The sequence below is a fragment of the Cygnus atratus genome, chromosome 2 (assembly GCF_013377495.2).
Source record: "Cygnus atratus isolate AKBS03 ecotype Queensland, Australia chromosome 2, CAtr_DNAZoo_HiC_assembly, whole genome shotgun sequence".
Lineage (NCBI taxonomy): Eukaryota > Metazoa > Chordata > Aves > Anseriformes > Anatidae > Cygnus > Cygnus atratus.
Window position 1 is genome coordinate 32,719,322 of NC_066363.1, and position 22,943 is coordinate 32,742,264.

At 38.3% G+C, this 22,943-nt stretch overlaps 1 protein-coding gene across 1 annotated transcript; it reads right to left on the reverse strand.

The window, feature by feature from the left end:
- Positions 1-3,677: 3,677 nt before the first annotated feature.
- TMEM196 (transmembrane protein 196) lies at positions 3,678-20,283 on the reverse strand. Its single transcript, XM_035562493.1, has 4 exons — positions 20,137-20,283; positions 10,122-10,178; positions 8,035-8,289; positions 3,678-3,740 (listed from the first exon to the last, which is right to left on the reverse strand). The coding sequence occupies exons 1-4, from the start codon at positions 20,281-20,283 to the stop codon at positions 3,678-3,680; spliced, it is 522 nt and encodes a 173-aa protein (XP_035418386.1).
- Between the last annotated feature and the right edge of the window lie 2,660 nt (positions 20,284-22,943).

Here is a 22,943-nt window from a genome sequence, read left to right on the forward strand (position 1 = left end):
TCCTTTTTTTTTTTTTTTTTTTTTATAAATCTGTCTTCAAAATCACAATCTCAAGGAAAATTTCAATATAAATGTGACTATTAGTGATTATGGCTTACTGCATATACATTTTACACTGAATTTGTCTTTCCCCACTCTTCATACATTCCCAGACCATCTGAAGGGATATTCATATGTCCTAATGCAATTAATATATATTAAATATTGTGCAAGAAAATTATTTTTAACATATGTGCTGATCTGCTTATTTTCTCTACAGTTTGGAATAAGAACTGCTGACTGTTGTAAATTCAAAACGTGTGTGCTCTCATAGGCTGAAGTTCTATGAAATGCCAAGCATAGCCTAAAATATAGGCAAAGATGCACGTTAAGGACATACTAGCTAAGTCCTATACACAAAGTTCAATAAGTAACCCCCTTCAGGAAGAGTGTTAGATCGTTTGGCCTATTAAATAACAGCTGAATATCTCTGATGGAATCTGAGCCAGTATATGCTTTCACAGCCGCAGGAATAAGAAATAACTGTATCAAAGTCAATACATGCTTCATCTTATTTAGATTAAAATGGATTTGCACACCCAGCTTTCAAGCTATTGGTGTAAATGTGTTTTCTGGTCACATTCTGAAAATTAAAACCTCTGTTGTTTATATAGTTGGATAAGTGGAATGAGTATTCTTTCAACTGCACCAGAAATGAAAACCTTCAGAAAATGTTTCCATTACATTTGAACTCAATAAGCAATTATAAAACAAAACTTCATTAACTGCACTGAAACATTTCCTAGAATTACCTACCATATTCATATATTATAGTAATTTACTTTGATTTTAAGAATTTTGATTCTCTTTGTATGACTAAGGTAGGAGTAGTCTTTTTTGTGACATTTTTTCATAGGTCTCTTGAATTCCAGATTTGCATTTTCAAGGCTTTTATTAATACAGGAACCAGCCAGTTTTTCTGCATTCTACCAACTTGGAACCAAAAGAAATAATAAATAAAATAAAATAAAATAAAATAATAATAATAATAATAAATTATCTTTTGTTCTCTGGGGCCCAGATTTATCCTTTCTCACTCCAGCACCCCGTGAAAAATAGCAGAAGTGGTGCAGGGTGTATTTCTTAAGTTACAGTGAGGCTTCAAACATTGTGAGCCTGGGAAATGTTTTATCCTTTCCTTTCCAAAGCATGAGATAGCGGCTGCTGCCCTGAACTACCCTATGTGGGATACAGAAGATTTACCTATTTCCCTGCTCCATCACATACTCTTACTACCATGCTGGGAAATTAAGTGTTTGTGACAAGTAAATGGTTTATGTTACGATCTTTCACGTCATTCCTGAGCAGATTCCAAACTGCAATTCTAAACCAGTCTAGGATCTGAAGCTACCATTCCTAGACTTGAGGTGTCACACAATGCCTCTGTACGAACTGTGATTCTACAGTTGTCTTACGGAGATAAAGAGGAACCTTAACCAGAGAGTTCTGAGGTGGACTTCTGAGTCATTTTTATTTTGTTCTTGCTTTTCTTTGATAAGGGCCTTTTACACTCTATGCTGATGCAATGAGGAAGGGAGTCTTATGGAACCATCTCGTCTGGTTCTATGTCTGTTATGAATTTCTTCAACCTGTATGAAACTCCACAACCCACTAAGGCACTAGTCATACCTTGACAGGCTGTGCCCATAACAGAAGCAAAAGCGCCTCCAGAAGGGGCAGATGCTGGGGACAAATATAGCCCATGTTTCCTGCTGCTGAGAAAGAAAAGAATTAAGCTGAAGAGGAAATGGCAGTTATAAAGAGACCAAACAGTGTGGAATGTAGGAAGGGAAGCAGACGAATGGCTGGAGGGCCATTGGAAAGGAAGTACTTTCCTTGAGCAAAGATGCTTTAGCATCAAATTTGCTTGCTATGACAGTATTCATGTTCTTGATGAACAGTCTCATTAGCAATAGCTAAAATAGATATTATTATATCGGGGCATAGAGAAGATTCAAAAGCCCGATGAGATGATAGATACGTAAGGGAAAGACTCATGAGGCAGACCAGTTTTTGGCTCGTAAGCTTAGCTATTCAAATAATTTGCATGAAGTATAAGTGACAGCCTTAAATAACAGTGGTTTCTTATGTTGTAATGGAATGCAAAACTCCCTTGAAGACTTAGAAAATCATAAGATAATTGAATTAAATATTATTTTCTACTTTGTAAATTCACAAAACAATTTAACATATTTTCTACAGGTTTTTATGGCAAGACTTGAACTCTACCATAGACAGCCTGGGTAGAATAATAAGGGAGCTTATTTTACAACTAAAAATACAACTTTGAATATTCCTTATTGACTGTGTCTGTACAACATGCTGTCCATTCAACACATGGACCAGTAGGAGGAAAGATTCTATTCACACCTGTCTGGGCATGTGGGTATACATCACCAGATGTTACCAGTCATCAACAATGCCTGCATCTCAAACTGATGCTGAAGTTGTGGGCTTTACAGTACTGTCATAAACTCACTGTATAACATATAAATGTTTTTATAGGAATATCTTATATGTACATTATGCTGTGCTCTGTTACAGATAGCATCTTCCATTTTTTGTGACTATATGAACCAGTAGATCCCACAACAGAGTTTGGAGTCGGTTAAAGTTGTCGTCTGAACATTTAACAGACCCCAGACTTCGTTGTGGGTGTTCAAAACTGCCAGAATGTTCTGACCTTGGTAATACTTCTGTTCAAACTTCCTTACTTCCTTTCTGAGCTTGTTTCATCCCTTTAGGAACCTTTTAATGTGTTATGCAAAACTGCAAGCATGGTGGTTCAGCCTTACAGGTGTTTCTAAAGAGAAAAAAATATTTAAAATTACTGTTTTGGATTTCATTTTATTTGTCATCTTTTATGAACAAATTACGAAATATACTTCATTCACAAATTGGAAATATTTACAATTTCTTTACAACAAGGCATTGTTGAGGTTTTGATTTATGGCGTTCTTAGAGCATTCTGTCTTTCAAAACAAAGACATTGGTGTTTTCAGCACGCTGTTCATTTACACTTTGCATATGAAATGGGAGCATTTTGGAGGAGTAATTTGCACTGTTTTTTTAATACAATCTACTGGGAAAACTGAGGCTGGATGCATTTGCAATGTGGGGAGGAGGGCTGTGCAGATGCATTGCTGGTACCATGCCACATGATCTGAAGCCATCATATTACATCAGATGCTGTTAACTGGGGAGGACAAGAAGATTGCCCTGAGCCATCCTTCCTCTGCCCTCTTCCATTCTCTTCAGGAATCCTGTGACTGGGCTAAATGTGGTCCAGTTGTCCAGTTGAATTATTTCATTACTTTTTTCTGTTTTTTGAGTCTTCATGAGAATAGTCTCGAGAAGTCCATTTCAAATACTATCACAATTCTGAAAAGTTATTCAGACCAAAAAAAAAAAAAAAAAAAGAATAGCCAGGAAGTGAATAAATATTGTATATCCGCAAAATGTTTAGAAGACAAATTTTGAACATTTCTAAAAGGGAAATGCAACTGTGCTGTTCTGCAGTTGTGACTGGAGCCATAAAAGCTAAGATACTTCCATTTTCTCAATCTCTTGGAGTCAATTGTCTTTTTCCTGAAGAAAATTCTAAAACCACTTCATTCCACGGAACTTTAAAAAATCATTTAGTATACGCTTCCATTATAAATCAGATGTGGGCCACCATTGCTTAGGTTGTCTGTCATTTCCTGTAACAAGAATAGAAAACATTGATTAAAACTACAATTAATTTATGATGTTTGAAATTTAGTTAACTAAGGTTGTAATACCTAACAAACTGAATGTTTTATATTCAGAAAAACTTTACATTTTTTATTTGGCTTGTTAAATGTCACTGTAAAAGAAAGGAACCACATTTTTTCCTACATAAATTAAGTACATTTGAAAGCTGCTAAACTCATTGACACTGATTGAGTCGGACATTACTCTCAGACCACATATACAGCATTGATGGCATCTGTGCAAGTTTTGTGATGTTGTCCTTTAAAGTGCCTCAACTCAAACTTGTGTAGTAATCTACAAAGGAAAAAGATGGTAATTAAGTCTTCATTTCTGTTCTGTTCTTTTTCCCATGCTGACATACTACAGACAGATGCCATTTGATGCTGCCTGGGACAGACATTTTGGCATGAAGGTCTAGATCCAAATAGGATCTAAGGGCTTTGACGCCTGAGTGGAGACTGCTTGCCTTGGGGTGGGACTGATTTTGGTTTTCCCTTAATATGCCAGTCTACAATTTTAGCAGTTCAGCAGTTGCTGCTCAAGTGGCAGATGAGTCATCCCAAAGTAAGCTGACCTGCTCATGAGTCAGAATCCTAAGGCACCTAAAACAAGATTTATTTGGAGTTAGATTTTCTAAATCTCAGATTGCAGTCCAAACAATGCCTACTTAGCAGCTGTCTAAGCCTGCAGATGACTACATTCATTAAGCACTTCTCTGACCTTCAAGGCTGCAAAGCCATGTGGAGTTTATGTTCAGAACTGCCTAATTTTAAGCAGTTCTAAGCTTTATTTATTTATTTATTTTTCCCTCACCAAATTGAATCAGGATGCAAAAATAAAGTGATCTGTTGCTTATGTCCAACGACAGATCCCAAAGAACATCCGACTATGCCAAGAGAAATAGGCATGCATAAAAATGCAGTTTTGGCTATTCTTTTTAAAATTCAGATAGATGAGGTAGAGTTGCCACTGTTATGCTAGTTCTAAAATTTTTGCTTGAGAACCAATAGCACTTTTCTGAATGGGAAGATTAAAATTAACCTCTTCTACCTCATAGGTACGGTTGGAGGAAATGTTGAAGAAAAGGGATGTGGTTTTCACCATTCTTGTGGAAGTTTCTATGAAGAAAGTAAAGCAAGATTCACTGGGTTAAAAAGACAGGGAAAGACAGAAAGAAAAACCCTAACTCTATAGTATCATGGCTGAGATACTTGGTAAAGAGAAGGAAATTATAGGGCCTGGTCTTTATTTCCAGTCTTCCTCTTTCTCACTTCCCCCTTTTAATCCACAATATTTCATTTATACATAGCTAGGGACACAGAGACCAAAACTCTGAGTTTCATATTAAGTAGAACCATTGGTGCCTCCTCTCTCAGGTCTTACCAGACACATTTTAAAATAGATCACAGGACTTAATTGTTCCCTTCACTTTTTCTGAAAGAAGGGATGTGCTGTTCTTCTCTACAAAGTAAGCTTAGGACCATCAAACCAAATAGACTTGCCAATCTGTAATAAAGCACAAGCTTCAAAGAAAAGAAGGCGTGTAAACTTTATGAGCATTTTCTATCACCCAACTCTTCATTTGGCAGGTGATGGTGCTGGATGCTTTCACATGGTGTTTTATTCTCCTCATGAACTGAAGAGGAAACTGATGCATGCCTAACACTGGACTTGGGATTCCTGTCTGGAGACTGCCTGCTTTGAAGCAAGGCACTGCAGCTGCCAGTTTGTAGGTGCCTAAATCCTTTGTGGGTTCTAAGCTGAAGGTATTGGTCAGTTGGGAAAGGGAACAATAATACCAAAACCATGTAATATTAACTCTCAATTAGCCACAAGTAAAATGTACTGCTCTGTCAGAAGGCAAGCCACGAGTGAGTGACAAAGTGCATGTTTCCTTTTGTCGCTTTTATCACTTGAATCCTCCGAAGACATTAACTGTTAGAATACCATCTTAATATCAGAAAATATTGAAAACCATTTATTTTCCCCAATATTTCTATCCTCAAAAATAAAAGTATTAACAAATTAAAAAAAAAAAAAGTTGCTGAATTCAAGAAATGAAGGAGCACAAAGGTTAGAAGCAGAGTGAGTTAATGGTGGCAACATCCAAACCGGAGCATTTGGATGTCTGTAACTAGGGTGAATATTTTAAATACTCAACTTACTTCCAAATTGCAGCATTCACCACGTAGAATTATGTCACCACCTGGAAGCACTGTTCCTGACTCAGAGAGATGTCACAGCATCAGCCAACTTTGATTAGCTGAACCTATGACTTCCTCTTAGAGGCGGCACTTCCTGAAGTGACATAACAACATGGTAGCTCCCTAGTGTTCAGCGTACCTTGGAGGTAACTCTGGTGTCGGGGGAACCACCGGGCAGCTGGGCAGGTCGGTTATTTCAATACCCCTCAATCTCTAATATAAATATAACAATTATACAATAAATATAGCACAAATAAATGCACATGCAGTACATGTCTATATTACTGTATATCAGTATAAATATAAAAAATAGTCTTATATATAAAACACTTTACAACTATTTTAATAAATTAGGGCTTAATTTGACATAACTTTTTAAGTTGTTAAGTTGCCTTCGTTATTTTTTAAGGGCATGCCTTGAGCATGCTCTCAGACCCGCCAGCAGCAGGCGGTCCCACAGGCTGTAGGTCTGAGAAGTCCCAGATCAGGTCATCTATGCATGCATACTTGATCCTACAACACACATGCAGTGAGTCCACCAGTGGTGCTCATCCCGCATTCGCTAAGCATGTGCAATAATGTTGCTCTGCACATGCTTCATGGCCCTTCACCCAAGATAGATGGGCATCTGGCAGTCCTCACAGCTAAGTGTGCAAAACCTCAACAGGCAAAGAAATGGGGCAGTGATCTGCTGCTATGTATGGTCATCTCCTGCCCAAAGTGACAGGATTTGCATTTGCTTGCATATTGAAGGATTTTTCTTGCCAAGCCATTTCTTTTGTCTGTACATTTTTCTCTCAGAAAGGTTTCATCTTGTTGAGGCAAGAGCCTTTTTGAAAGGCAGGATCTAGCCTACCATCTGCAAGACCATCTGCAAGGCCTATGTAACTCATCAGAATTATGCTTCATTTTAAAATGAGAGGGAGAAATTTATTTTTTGACTAGATTTTATGTTACTGTTGTAACCTATACTAAATAAGTTTTAAAAATGTGTTTCAAACATTTTCTAAAGTGAATTCGTTCTATATTTCTGCTTGTCTCATTTCATTTAAAAAAATAAAACAGAGAATAGTGACAAGTAATTTTTACATAATGGACAATTAGTTGCTCTATTGTGTTTTATTGAGGAATCTGAAAACATTCTACAATCTGAATAAATTAATCCTTTCTCTGCTTTTCAGAGGTCTCAGTAATTGAACTTAACTGTAATGTAAACTGGCACATGGCAGTTTAGATGGGCAGTCTGCATGACATTTGTTCATTTCTCCAGTCATTTCTCAAATGAAAAACACTGGATGCTAAACCAAAATGTAAAGAACAGGGTGTCAGTAAATATTTTACTCCTTGAAAATTAATCACATCCCTAACTCCCAAGAAGCTGATTTCAATAATTTTATTTATTTATTTATTTATTGTCCCTGTGTGCCTGACTTTGAGATCTTAAGTTTCAGCACCTAAGCATGGACTGAGACACCACAGTAAGCATCATTTTAACAGACAAAGGAAATAAATGCTCAGTGCTGCTGCAGATCAGACCAGTTTCATTTACATGTCTAAATATGTCTTAGGTGCATAGGTTTAGTCTTCTAGGTTTTCGAGCTGTGGCTTTTGTGTTTAAATAACCTACTTTATAAGCTGAGTACTTGGGAGAGGAAGAAATTGATTAAATCCTGGAAGCATGCAATGATGTTGTTACAGAAAGCATTCTGTGTTTTTTCACAGTATAATACATGATAATCCATGTTAATAAGGCTTCCAATTATTTATGAAGTGCTATATTTAGCAACTAAACCCCTTGATAGCTGTACAATGGAATTATGTTGAAAATGGATGTACTTCATTGAAATGGATGTACTGCAAATATACAGTACCTAAAAATAGCCCCATATAACGCAATACAATAAAGCTCACACAGAATGGCAGCGTTTCATTTCCCAGAAACTCTTTCTCATATATAACTAAAAATTGAATACACCCATTGCCAGTTGTATACATTAAGACATACAGTAGCTTTTTTTAAGGGAACCAGAACAAGTAAGAAAGACACACAACTCACTTTTTCTGCCATTTCATGGGAGTGATGCAATGAATGTTCTCTTTCTGAGAACATTCGCCTTTGTTCATAGCTGGCTAGCCGACAAGTGAGCCATGAAGAAAGGGTGCAACCACCAATTCCAATGCATGCAAGAGACATGGAGGCAAGATGCAATGAATAGAGAGCAGATGACTTCTTTGTCAGAGCACGAAGAAATTGAAAATTTAAAATTCCTCCGATTAGTCCACAGATGCAACAGGCAGAAAAAAGTATCATCTGTCAGGAAAGACAAGAGAGGTTATGTCACAGTAACATTTCTCAGAGACAGATTCATTCATATAAAAGATGAGACTAACCATAACTCAGTACTTTGATAGCATCACAGATTGCAATGAACTTCACTGACATTCATTTTTTAACTCCCACAGGTCCCACAGAACTCCAAGGGAATACAATACCCTCTGGTGTCCAAGAGTTAAGATTGATGTTGCATGTAAGATAAAGTTACGTAGAATTAGTTGCCTGTGTTAAAAACTAGACAATGTAAGGACTATTAGGACACAAATCTTCTGATTTCCAGCATTTAATTCAAAACAACAACATGACAGTGTGTCATAATTTTCTATTGGGTGGTTTCTCACTAATTCTCAGGAGTGAATGCCTCATGTATTTACAGTGAATTTCTCTTGCTTTGTGTAACAACCGACTGTGCCTCTTGTTCAGTTCTAGTTTGTTCAGTCTGATAGCAGATTGGAGGCTTCCTACAGCTTTTGTGGGTCTTCAAACATGCTGAAGGTGAGTGTGCTGGACAAAGAAGCAACAGAAACAACCAGAAATCTATGCAGCTTTACAGAAGGTCAGTGTGGACTACATTTTTTTGCTTAGTTTTTATTATTATTATTATTATTATTTTTAATGTGGTTAAAATGTTTCCGGAAACTTTACAAGGAAGTGAAACAGGCTGCAATTAATGAGACATGTTTAAAGACCTCACCGCTTTAATCACAAAGATGCCATCTCTGGTTCAGGATGTCCTTGAGCCACAAATCACATGAGGCTGAAAGACCTTATTGCTAAATGATTGCCTTATTCACTTCCCTAGATGCTGCTGGTCTATCAGACATTCATCTAGATGGACCTTTGATGTGACTCAGTATGGTTTTGTATATACGCTTCTGTTGTAGAAACAATTTATGGAGCCTCATAGACCACTTCTGTACACAGCTGAGATGAGAATTTTGTCAGCGAAGTGGCATTCACTCTGTATTCTGCAGTCCAATAGGAAGTCACTATTGCATGAGACCTGCAGAACAGACAGCTTTTAGAAACGGAGTATGGTCTATATCCTTTAAGAAATGAGACCATAATTGTAACAGGGTTTAGGGTAACTCATTGATATTTAAAATAATTATAAGAGAGAGATGTTGATTCCCTTCACACTTACACTTATTTTACATGGCTTACGTTTGTACATGGCAGGATAACCAAGCTGACTGAGAATTAAAGCCAGACATTATAACTTACAATAAGATCAAGTCTTTACCATAAAGGCAAAAGTTCTGCAGTGATTTGTGTTGCAATCACACCATTTTGCTGCAGTCAGAAAAATGACTATACTTCTTACTCTTAGAAGAAACAGAAGATATCCATCATCATTTTAAAACTGTCTTTTTCATTATTCTGATTGTAAAAAGAACCATGAACAGTGAACAATATCTAAAATCAAACTTGGTCAGCAACCTCACTGAGTTGGTAGCCCAGTCATGCCACACTTTAAAGAAATGGTTTCCTGAAGGAAAGAAGATACAGTCCACTGCTGAGGATCTCTTTCTTGTCGTCAATTTATGTGAAGAGGTTTTCCATCCAGACAGGGATAAATTTGTATATATGGCTTAAATTGGCATGACCTAAATAGGGCATTTCAGAACTGCTTTTTGTTGCTTGATGAACCCAAAGTGCCGATTGTTTTCTTTGGACTGCTGGCTTGCAATATGTAGTGATTTTTTAGCAGAAACACTTGGACACGGTATGTCCTAAGTAAAGTGTTCAACTTAGATAAGTATGCCTTTCAAATAATTATGTGTTATAAATGTATTGGAAAAACTTACAACAAGTCCAGATTTTTTTTTGGCGCACAATATTCCACATATGCCACAAAGCAGAAACTGAAAAGGAAAAACAAACAAACAAACAATTATTTCATCGTTAAGTTTAAATCCTACTGTGTTGCTTTAGTGGTGACCACAACAGTAGGCTAGGCATTGGTTATGGTTGTTGTCAGCATTTTTATTACAAACCTTATGACTCAGGAAGTTATAACTCAGCCATAAACTTATACAAGGAGAAACTGGATTGGGAAGGCAGACTGAGGATGATTAGTCATAAAAATAGAAAAAAAAGTAGAGAAAGAAAGCAGGCCTACTTTTAAGCTGCTTGAGTAAACAAAATATGAAAAAAACAATGGTGCCAAATAAAGATATCTTTATACTGTTTTTTTTTTTTAATTTATTTTCTTAGAAAATAAGTTTAGTAAGGTAGTAATCAGTGATCCAAATCCTACTTCATCTACTTTCAAGCCTACCTAATGCCCTGATCCTGCAGTGTGAACCACTGAGGGATTGTGTACGGACCGTTGTCCTCAAAACAGTGGAACTCAGGGCAAGAATGCAGGTCAGTCAGCTCTGTAAGTGCAAATGTAAGTACCATGTACATCTGTTGATGTGGCTACAATGAACATGCAGGAAAAAAACTGTTTCAGAGTCTGGATAGCCCACTCTGCAAAAGATAGTGTGAAGGGATCTGTCCTTTTTCATGTAGTTTCCTTTCACAAACTGATCTGACAGTCGTGACATCAAATATTAGGCAAGAAGTGATTAAAAAACAAAACAAAACAAAACATACAACCCCATACCAGCTCTTATGAATAAAACTTAATGCGTTGTAGTGACCTGTGTCAAAGATGTTTTCTGATGTCTCTATTTCCTCATACAAGTTCAACGAGGGAAACAGTGAACAGCCCCCGAGAGAGCAGTCGTGGTAGGAACTACACTAGTTGTATGCAAGCAATAAGGCCCTCTCCAGGTGTTTGCAATACTGTCAAAAAGTTCCTTCAATACCTCATAAACTCCATTGTTAAGAAAACTATGCTACTTGTTTTCAGTAAAGCTGAAAACCCGACACCCCTACTGGGAAATAATTTTGTAGTTTTAAAACTGGATTTTTCCACATCCTTTTTGCACTGAGGTGGTGTTTCTAGTAAAAAGCTTTAGCTGACCTTGATTTAGGATTAAGTCACAGAACAGGCCTGGCTATTACATAAGAGAAAAAAAAATAAGCAGTTTCTCAGTATCTTTCAGGGTCCCTATGATATATTACATATGTACGTCCTTTGCTTACCAGACCTTTGCAACTTCAGTATCCCAGTTGAGGAGCTGCTTTACTACATAGTTTATCTCCCTTCAGCCAAAGTTGTTCATGCATGTAGCTAGGCATAAGCCTTGAGATGTATTTTTACTCTGAGTTAGGCCATTGAATCAGTTCCTCACAGTTAATATAGTTTCATTTTGTACATTATTTACCTCTATACTAAGCACGGGATGTGAATTTAATACCAATCTAATCATGTAAAGGGCTGGGTCATGGCAGTGAATAGCTCAGGACATGCACTGCACAGCTGGTAATTGCTACTAGAGCTCACCAGTTGGAATAATAATAATAAAATCAAATGAACAAGAAGGGCTCCCTCTGCCCCTTTCCCACAGGTAGAGAAGATTTCAACTAATAACTATCACACCTGCTTTGTATGTTATTACTCAAGCTTTCTGTGAAGTTTTAATATTTCACTCCCAATTCTGTCCTTGCGGATTGGCTTCAAGTCAAGCCATGGTTTTCATACACAGTGCTTTCCATTTTTCAACATTCATGCAGAAACCTCAAAAAAATTATTTATTCAGAACATCACTGTAATTAAGTTTTATTCAGTCAGTCTAGATAAAGCAGACTAATAATATCATTTCTCTCTATAGTGATTGAATAGGATTAACAGGAAAAAAATGTATAAAGAAAATCTTATGAGTTATAGAAAGTTTATGTAAAGGATCTGGAAGATACCATCAAAAGCAGTTTCAACTTGTAACAAGTGTACCTTAACTAGATTAAAAATAAAATGTTGTACATTTCCAAAGATGTGTTTCTGATAAATTACCTTCAGAACTAAAAGAATAGGTCACTCACTTTTTTAAAAAAAAGAAATGCTCTAATTCTGCTCCTGTTAAAATAAATTGATTTTTTATCATTGATTTCAATTGGAGAAGACTTTCTATTTCCATTGTACAGTCTATTCTATCCAGAAGGTAAAAGTAGGGCAGTCTGTGATGAACATGTTATATTGGTCTTGCACATGACCAAAGGAGCAACAAGGAAATTACAGGTTCCCTTAGCATTAGAACCCACCCATGTGGGCAGTTCTACTATTCTTTATTGTTTTTCAAGGACAGGACATACAATCTTCCAAATCACCATTATACAGTGCCAAATGCTTATGTTACCAAGGATATTTTCCTGTTGAAAGCCAAAGAATATTGAATAAGCTGATCTGCAAGACATAAGATACTGACTTCCATAAAGTAAGGAGTGACCTTGTTATTCCATAGACGTTAAAGTATCAGAAGGGACTACCTGGAGTAATATTTTATTGCGTCAGGGTCTGTATTTTCTGTACCTCTCTATCTCTCTCTCTCTCTCTCTCTCTCTCTCTCTTTCTCCACACAGGAAATAAGATGCCCTGTAGTTAAATAACTCAACAGAGACCTCAGACAAATTGAATTTTCCTGGTTCTTGCACATTGTTCTCTGTGAGCTTGCAAAGGTTATGCCAAATTTTTATAATTCATATGACTACAAGACAAGAAAGTTGTAAAACTGAATGCACTACTGTTCATGAAGGTACTAAAAATCTTGGAAGAAAAACATTTGGGCAGTAGCAAAGGGTCAGTATTATTTGTTTTTGTCTGAGATACCAGTGTGTCACACTCACACAGAAAAGGCTTGTCCAAAAAACTGTATGGTTATTTATTTATGACAGCATGCATTTTGCTATTAAAGCCAATGGATGAATTTGAACCAGTGTCAGGAAATTAAACCTCATGCCATGCTTTGAAAATGCTTATCTCTCTCTTCTAAGGCTGTAGAAGATTCTGATCCACTGGAAAGAATGGAAACATGCTTTACGAAGAGAATATTAGCATTACTTGGGGCATGAGGACACTGCTCATGCAGAGTTGTCTTATCCAGGCTTCTCAATATACAGACCTCTAGAAAGTCTGTGAAGTCAGTGGGACATTATGTGATTGACACTGATCATTGCTTTTTGATAGATCAGCTAGTGGCTCAGGATTTTAATGAATTTATTTATTTATTTATTTATTTGTTGGTAGTGCTATAGTAATTTTCTATAACATTTCTGGCGTTCCGAAGTTATGGCCAACAGTAGTGAAAAGTAGATGGGAGAAGCTACAATCACTTTTTGTACCAGTAATTTCCTGTGTTCTGGTTTATCTTTTAATTTTGAGTTCTTCTTTTTATAATACTGCCAATTGGAATACAGCTCTGCTGTCTTGCCACTCCCTGTCTATTTTTGGCTATCTTGAAAGACTTCATCATGTCAATATACCGTTATATTATTTAAACTTGACTTTTAACAGTTGAGCTACTTTGGGCTGCATTTTACCCATGACTAACTAATACTGTCATGCTGAGGAATCACTCCTTTTTGGATAACCATTGGTCATACTCCATTGATTTTTACTAATCTCTTGGACTCTTTAAATAGAGTAAATTTTTCTAACTATGTCAAACCTGAAGTAAATTAAGGCAAACACTCTTACATTAAATACAGTAAATCAGGAGTGGAAAAGAAATATACCACTGAAGATTGAAGATCAAATGTTCAAGTGTTCACAACTTATGCTGAGAATAAGGCTAGAACATTTCATGAAGGATAAGCTAAATGAATAAGCCCTCCAAAATGCCCTAGAAGTTAGAGAGGGACTTCTTGAAGCTATGTTTCACTGTTAGATTTTTTATATTTTTTTCTTTTGTGATTATGATTCATCAGAAAATTCATAAGAAGCTAAAAGATCAACATCTCACTTAAAAAAAAACTACATAGATCACTATTTGCAAGCAATTCCTATTTTTTTCTGGGGTAACTTTTGGTTGCAGATGTAGTCATACCTCCTATGATACATGTTATTTCATGTCAAGACTATCACAGAGAGGCAGGAACTGAATATATCATCTGATAATAGAGAGGAACAGAACCTCCCTTGGATGACTGGTTAAAAAAAAATACAAAGAAAAAATGTTACAAAGCACAAAAGCCTCTTAGACTGCTTTTGAAACTCAGTAGACTGTGAGTGCCTCTGTCCCCCTTCCAGGAAGATTTTCCAGGAACCTAGCAGAGTCAATGTCCTCCTGTCAGTGTGAGTGTGATTGCAACGTGATGCATTAGTCTATTTGCCTGTGGACCCTTTGCCATTCACACTGTGTCTGTGCCTGCCTTTGTTCAATATGCACATTTGAAAATCTCTCCTTTGGCCTGTTGAACTTTGGAATAAAGAATCAAAGACCTCCCAGAAAAGGAGAATGTTTATTTTGAGCCTGCTTTAATTTTTTATATTAAATACGGTCTTGAAACAAAACCTCAGATCCAAACACCCAGAAATTTTGGTAAGGAGGCTGAAATCTCAATTTAGATTCAAGTTTTGTGGTTTGGATCCGTCCCTATTTCATATTTGCTGAAACAGAAGACTTGGCTTCATTCACTTTCTCCTGGAAAAAAGAGGACTTTCTTAATTGTATTCTGAAAAAAAAAAATAAAAAAAAAAAAATCAGTTTCAGTCGTATTTGCAGGGAGCCAAAGATTTGTTGGTTTCCATCATGCAGAAGAAAATGAACTGTTTTTATGCTGTATATTAAACCTAGGAAATCTTTTTTTTTTTTTTTTTTTTAAGGAGGTAAAAGGGCAAAAGTAGTAGTGTAATTCCCTTGAGAAAATGAAAACTCTCTATGGGAACTCTTTCTGGAGAGACTGATGAAAATGTTAGAGAAAACCTGTTGAATATAAGGACAATTTGATTGCCAGTTATTGTTCATGACAAAGAAACTCAGAGTAAACCCATTGTATATAGAGCTCTCCAGCATTCCAGGTCATCCATATGTATCTGATGAAATAGAGGAAGGGAAATTATTCCAAATCTGAGTTGGATTAGTGTTTCCTTTCATCTGTTTCTAGTCCTTCAAAGACACTTTAAAAATGGGAAGTGCTTTTCAGAAGAACTTGGGGAAATTTAGAAGTGGGTCTCTGGACCTGAACGTCTACATGCCATTGGTGATTCACAAAACCCCTGGCTATCTGGAAAAACACTCAACTTCTCAGCGCAAAAGAAGAATATTTATTTACTTGTTTAGGATTTACTTTAGAATAACAAGCAGTAAATAATGTTTAACTATGCTATTTTGTATTAAATACTTAGAGCATGATTGCTTGCTTCTTGAAAACTAACAAATTAAGAATAATTTGCAGTAGGTGAACTAGAGTCTTAACAAAACATTTTAACATATGCTTAATCTATATTCAGCAGATTCTCTTAAATACAAGTCAGGCACTAGAAGTCTGCTTGAAGAGGCCAGCTTGAAGAACGGCATATGCTTCTGGAAGGTCTGAATGATAAAGAAAACCTGCTGAAAGACTCCTGAGCTCTAGTGAATTGTCCTGGTTCCACACAAGGCAAGCAGCTGCCACACTTGGTACATCCTCCCTCGTGTATATGTACAAAACGCTCTCCAGTTTCTACCGAGCTCACTGACAGTGCTGAAATTCATTTCATTAGGAGCAGGAGCCAGTCAGAAATATGGCCAGTTTGATGAAAATTCAATGCACATGTTAAAATAAAGTAGGATCACATCTGCATTTTGTCTGCATGCTGAACAATAATGTGTTTTTTTTGTGTGTTCATTTGAAAAAATAGTTTGGCTGTTCTTTTCCAAAAGAAACTTGGCAGCAGTAAAAACTAGATGTAAAAAAAATGAATGTTTTAAAATTTTAGGCCACCAACATTGATTTAACAGTCCAAAATAATACTCTTGCTTTGGGATAGTTCCCTACTGACTGAACCTTAAGATTTCCCTTCAAGTACTGTATTAAAAAAAAATGTAATTGAAATCGAGTATTTCAAGTGACAACTTGGAGCATATTTCTGTAGCCAAACTATAAATGCTGATTTTTCATGGGCAGGAAGAATTCCGTAGTGCTACAATCACAAATCATGGGAATAGTAACTCTGCCCCTACAGACAGACAGACAGACAGATAAACTTCCAGAGAATGCACATCAGTTAAACACATTTAGATATTTGTCTTTATAAGGGAAGAGACTATCATTCTCGGGGGGCATAGCCAGAAGTGAATCATCAGGTATTTCTTTTCTGAGTGAAAATAGATGGCATATTTGACTAAGATGTGGCTTTTGTCTCATTCTCTTTCTTTCTTGTTGTGAGAGAGTCTTGTTTATAGCAATAATTTATTCACCACTGCAGAATAAATGAGAACTAGAGCCATATACATATGTGTGTGTAAATATATAGACACTAATCATAGTGACTAATATGTTCCAAATATAAATGGGAAAGTATGTGGCCATTGAAAAAATATCAGTGAATATGTTTTGAAAGATTATGTTCTGATTTTTTCTTTGTACAAAAGCCTTTCCAATGGATGGCTGTCATTCTTGCTGTGTTGGTGATAGTGGTTCAACACGCTCATGGGCTAGATCATTTCTATGGTACGTCACATAATTGAATTGGAACAATAGATTTCAGAACTATATCTCAGTTTCTGGTTACAGAAATCTGGGAGACACTGAATATAGCCTGTGGAGTAGATCATGTCAATGCAATCATAACAAAACATAAAGAAAATCCAGAAAGCAACAACACATCCATCTTAAGATTTTTTGGAATTATATATCATTTTTTAACTTAGTAGCCATGGAAATTTTTTAAAAGACGGCATATGATGTAAAAGAAATCAGTCAGTTGTCTCCACATGTTCTAGATAATTTAAGAAGTCATTCTCACCTTTAGCTGTTTTCTTTTGGCTACTTTTTAAACAACTCTTAGCATCTTAATCTAGCTCAAATCCAATGAGAACAACAAATGTTTTCCCATTTCCATGCATTTTTGATGTAGACATTCTCTAGGCTTTCAATTTCTTCACTGTTGTCTACTCCACTTTCCCTGGCTTGCTAATGTATAATGCAGAGCATGCAATGATCAGAGCACTTCAGCCCATGCTTAACTTCACTTGTATCTCTAATTCCATGGGTGGGATTCACATCCTTAAAGTTAGTTATGCTAATAAATTATCTGGCTGAAGGGAGAAAATGAAAAAAAAAAAAAAAGGAAAACAAGGAAAACTCTTAAAAAGAAAGCTAACATATCAAATAGAAGCCATCGTAGGAAGGCAAATATAGCAAATAGAATGTGCATGATTTTAAGATTCCCAAATGTTAGGAATCCATGTTAGGGTTTCCATGGTGATGCTATCTTCATCTATTTCCTTATGAACTTGGGCCTCTGCTGAGTTCCACCCACTTAAGTAAAGAGTAAAATAGGGTTAAAAGTTTTTAGAATATTTCCAAGTAAATTACTAGAGGAGACATGACACTGTTCAACTTAACTACAGTGTTTTGCATCCTAACATGTCAAAGAAGCAGTTATTCCTTTATTCTCTTTTCCTCATTGTTTATTTCTCGAGGGGAAACTTTGATTCAAGAAAGTGAATCAGATATATATCTGATATATATATACATATAGTGCATACATATTGTTTAATACAGCCAACATGAGCTCAGTGTAGGATTCAGTGGGCAGAAAGGTGGGTTATGCCATTTCCACAGCATCACAATTCTGAGGATTGTGCAAACAAATCTTTCTCCAATCATTTTAATTTGGACACAGTTATTCATGGCCCTAAACATCCCTGGAGAAAGGTAGGTCTGTGGCCCTTTTCTTATCCTGTCTTAACTGCCAGTTCTCTAGACAGAAGAACACAACCTTACAGACAGTTTGAACTGCTGGAGTGGTACAAAAAGGATGCCACAATGGTGATGAATTTGATCAAAGTTCAACACAAAGTAAGTAAACCTTTATAACGGTGTCACCCCAGTCTGCGCAGTGCTGTGATTTCTCATTTCCTCAACTACATGAAAAATAAGATACGTGCTTTCACTGTACAGTTTTTGTGTGTCCACTCTCTGCCTACCCAGTGTGCTGTTGTTTGCTCAGTTTCTAACAGCTGATGCCTGCCTCTGCTGACTCTGGTTGTGGGCATCCTCCACCCACCTGTTACACGTTCAAACAAGTCCCTTCAGTTTCCTTTCCATGACTCTGCACACACATATGGGGAGAACTTCCTATAAACATCTGCAAAATCACTTCATTGTCCTCTGTCTTACTCCTCTCTAAAACTCTACCTACAGACAGCTCGAAATCAGCCAGACTGCTGGTGTGTTAATGCAACCACCTGTTATACCAATCAATTTTGCTTTACTGTTTCTTTATCTCCTTTAATCCTGCATCTGTCTCTTGCTTTGCTTGTAAAGTCCTTGGAACCAACATCTAATGTAATAGGATCTTAATCTGTGACTAGTATAAACTATGTGGGGTAACAGAAACCATAAAAAAGAATGAAGCAGTTGTGCAGGAAATGTGCATCGTCATGAAATGGGATCAGCTGTGATTGCATTGTCACAAAATGCAATCACTGCATAAAAATCAGATCGCACTGACTGGTCAGGATTCTCTGACTTCACTGAAGCCCAGGATATTACCCCCTGTCATTAAATCCTCGGATAGACACATGTTTTAAAGTAATCTTTTTTCTTCATCAGCAATGATCAGAAACCTCCTTTGAACTGATTTTGATAATAGCATTATCTGCTGGCCAGTGTCCTATATTATCGTGTCTTCATTCTCCTATTCGCCTACCTGTTCTGCAGTGCAGAATCATATGTTTATGTACTGCTACAGATATTTATGACTGTTGTCAATAATTAATAATTATTGGCAGTGAGAATATTACATGAAGCACTTCGTCAGAATGAATCTGTAAATTACAGGAGTTATGCTGATGAATAACCATGAGTTTGTTGCATTTAACATCTTATCTCAAGCAATGCAAACAATGCTTTTAGAAATATTGCTGTTCAATCCAAGCTGGCCAAAACAGCGCTGGAGTTCAAAAATGCCCACTCATGTTTAGGTTGAATATTCGATTTTTCCTACTCTTTGTTTCATAAATATAAACAACCATTTGGAGGAAAATGCTTCCTAGAAACATGTTTATCTCAAACTGAAAAAAATAAAGGTTTTTGAGAAGTGAGAAATGCTCACTGATATGAACATGCTTCTGCTGTGTTATGAACCTGTTCCTTCTATTAACCCATTATTGGTACTTTATTATTATTTTTATTTTTATTATTATTCATTTTGCTAGAAGCTCAGGATGCCCAGATCATTAGAACACTTCTTTCATTTTCTCGCCCATTTTCTCTTTTGCTTTTTTCCTCCAAAGGCTCAGAGCTCAGCTGACAAAGCCTTGACATTCATTATTTTAAAACACCTTTTGACAGTCTAGTCATAAGGGACAGGGCTGTTCTTTTTTAAAAACAGAGCTCCTAGTCGACTGAAAGATTACAAGCTATGGCCCAGGCTCCTTAATGCTGGAAGCATTGGAGACATCGGGCTTCCCCAGGTGTGAGAAGGGGTTCACGGAAAGTTCAATCGTTTACAGCAAAATCAAAACAAGGTAAAAAGCGAGCAAGAAGGGTGTCCCCCCTATCCCAACACACACACGCGTCTTTCCCCCCAGCCCCACGAGCATGCAGACTCTTCCCCATGCATATCGGCAATGGACCCGGCGCGGCTCCCGGCGCAGCATGCACACGCGGAAGGGAAGGCAGGGGAAGGGAGGGAGGGGAGGGTGCCTTCGCACGGTCTGATCATCACCGTAAAGAGTTAAAGAGAGAGTGAAATGGCTAACGTACACACACCCCGCTCCATACCGGAGAAGAGTCTCCCAGCTGAGGTTTATGCTCTGTGAGGACCAGGCTGAAACTGACCGCCCCCACGGCCACGCTGGACACCCCTAACCCTATCTCCAGCACGGAGAGCACCAGGAGGCTCCCGATGATCTGGCTGCTGGTGCACATCCTCCCTCGGTCATCCTTCCTTCGCGATCAGCCGGCGAAACCGCGCATCCTCCTTCTCCTCCGCCGCTCCGGCGGCCCTAAAGTCGCCCCCCAAACTTTTCTTCCTTCGCCGGCAGCAGGGGCGGAGCGGCGCATCCGCGGCCGCCGGGGGATGCCGAGGGGCGGCGGGGCAGCCCCGTCCCCGCGCAGCAACGCGCAGCGAGCCCGGCAACGAGCCCAGGAACGAGCCCGGCGGCGGCGCGGAGCTCTCCAAGGTGCCGGGCCGGCGGCGGGCACGGGGACAGGGCGCCGCCGGCGGCCGGCTGGGCAGCGCGGCGGTATGCAGCACCGCGCCGCTCAGGGGCTGCGCCTCCTCCAGAAGAGTCGACCTTGGCTCATCGCCTCCTGCGCTCTCATTGAAATGACCTCACTGGGATTTTTTTTTTTTATTCCTTCTTTTTTTTTTTTTTTTAACACCCCCCCCCCACACACACACACCTCTTTTCCCGGGTTGAGGGGTGTGGGGGCCCACCCCGGTGATATTTATGTATGAATCTGGATCCAATGCACGGGCGAGGCGCTACGGCAGCCCCGCCCCAAGGCCACAAGGCACGGCACCTGCCTCCCGTCCTGCCCCCGGCACCCCGCACACCTCCTCCGGCCCGAGCCTACTGGGCTGCGGTGGGAAGCGGGGTGCCCCCAGGCAGCGTGTCCCTAAAAAGCGAGCCCCCTCCATGGGGTGTGCACAGGCCTCCCTCCTCCTAGGCTCTGCTGTCAGGATCCAGGAGGAAGTCTATCTTCCCTTTGTATTAGCACAAGGGCTGGAGGCTGGCAGGTCTTAGCCCTGCAAAACTCTCGGTTCTCTTCCAAAGCACTGCTGCCAAATTAGGCAACATCTGTAGCCAGTCCTGTCACTCTGACAACGGCCAGAACTGTGTCGGTCCTAATGCAAATGACCAGCAAAGCAAAATACAGCAAGAGATCCAGAGCCACTTCTTGAGCCATCCTGGATTCCTTGGTATCAATCTTTATTTCTGCTGCTCGGGTTCAGGGAATGCTTTGTCACCCTGCTGTTTTAAAACCCAGATGTGCTGCACAACATGGGAACACATTACAGTGATTCTGGCACCTTGGCTCTCCTAAATATTGATAACCAACCTGCAAACTGTTAGCCTTAACAGGGCAAAAGTGCTGCTTAAACAATTCTGTCCCCAAAGCATCAACATCATGCAGGATTTACCAAATTTTCTCTATTCGCATTCCAACTTTTTCTTTATTCTCTAGGGGGTTATTCCCTGTACGCAAAAATCTGAAATACTTAACTTTTATGGAAATCCTACATCCAAGCATCAGAATCCAGAAGGGTAGTCTAGACATATCCACTACTTTGATGGTACAGTCTGGAGACTAGAGCATAAAATATCAGGGTTGTGACTGGACTTCATTCTTTGGACTCCAAAACCTGTGTCTTGTGTTTTGAAAACACATCCATTGAATCACCGTCACGAGAGGAGACAGAACACCAATGTGCAGGAGAATATGCAATACATGTATATTATACACACTTGAGAAGGTCAGATTCACCAATACAGGCCAGAGTTTAGACCTCATTTATAGAAATCTTGCATACTTAATTGCCATGAGTGCAGTTAGGCTGTGTTCAAAGTCTGTCACCTTCAGCTATGTTCTATTTGTATCTAAGAGGGAAAGAAAGGGGTCCTAAGATAAGATTTTCCATGGTTTTTAGTTTTAAATTTAACTATTTCATATTTTCTCACACTTTTCCCAGTTCACAGAAGCAGAACAGGTGACTACATCTGTACACGTAGTCCATGCTTATCAAGCAATTCAGCTTTATAGTTAAAGCTGTATTGTCCCCTTTTCATCTCTTATGTTTTAAATGGTACCTGACATCTCTTATCATTAAAAATCAAGGCACAGCATAAAAGTTCCTAAGCTACTATATTTATGTGGGAGGATGGAGAAAGCACAGATTTTCAAGTACCCACATGGGTGTAGGAAGGTGTTTCTGCAATGACAGTATCCTTATTATGTCAGATTGTTATGAACGTTAAAGTGTGCTAAGGTGCAATAGTTTAACTGCTCAGAGTATATTTTATCAGGACTATAAAAAACAGTGGTGATAAGAGGGGAATTGCATAATGACAGATATAATGAATATATTTAATACTTGCAGCCAGATAGAGTGTCTGTCATATCAGGATAGAACTCACGACAGAAATAAGATTTCCATAAACAACTTGGTTTATGTAACATTTCCACTTCAGTCATAATAAGCTGTCAGAAAGATGAGGGGGATAGAGACCTTGTGAAAAGTGTGTCCTAGATGGAGATCACTTCATGCGACAATTATTACAACTGGGATATAAAACTGGAGTCCAATGACAGGAGAGGAAGTGCTCTAGGTGCTTGCTTTCTAATCTGCAGACTGCAGAGAGGTGAAGAGCTAAGCAAGACCTCAGTCAGAGTTAATAAGACTGCCCAGGAGGAGCTGCATGAGTTATCTCTGTTTTGCACCCTTTCAAATAGAGGCAGGAAGGAAATGTAATATTCTAATCATTATATTTTTTTAAATTAAAAGATACAGGCTTTGTCCATGTAATCCCTTTAGTTTATTTGTACTATGGTGCTGCATCATCATTATGTGCTGATCTAGGCAA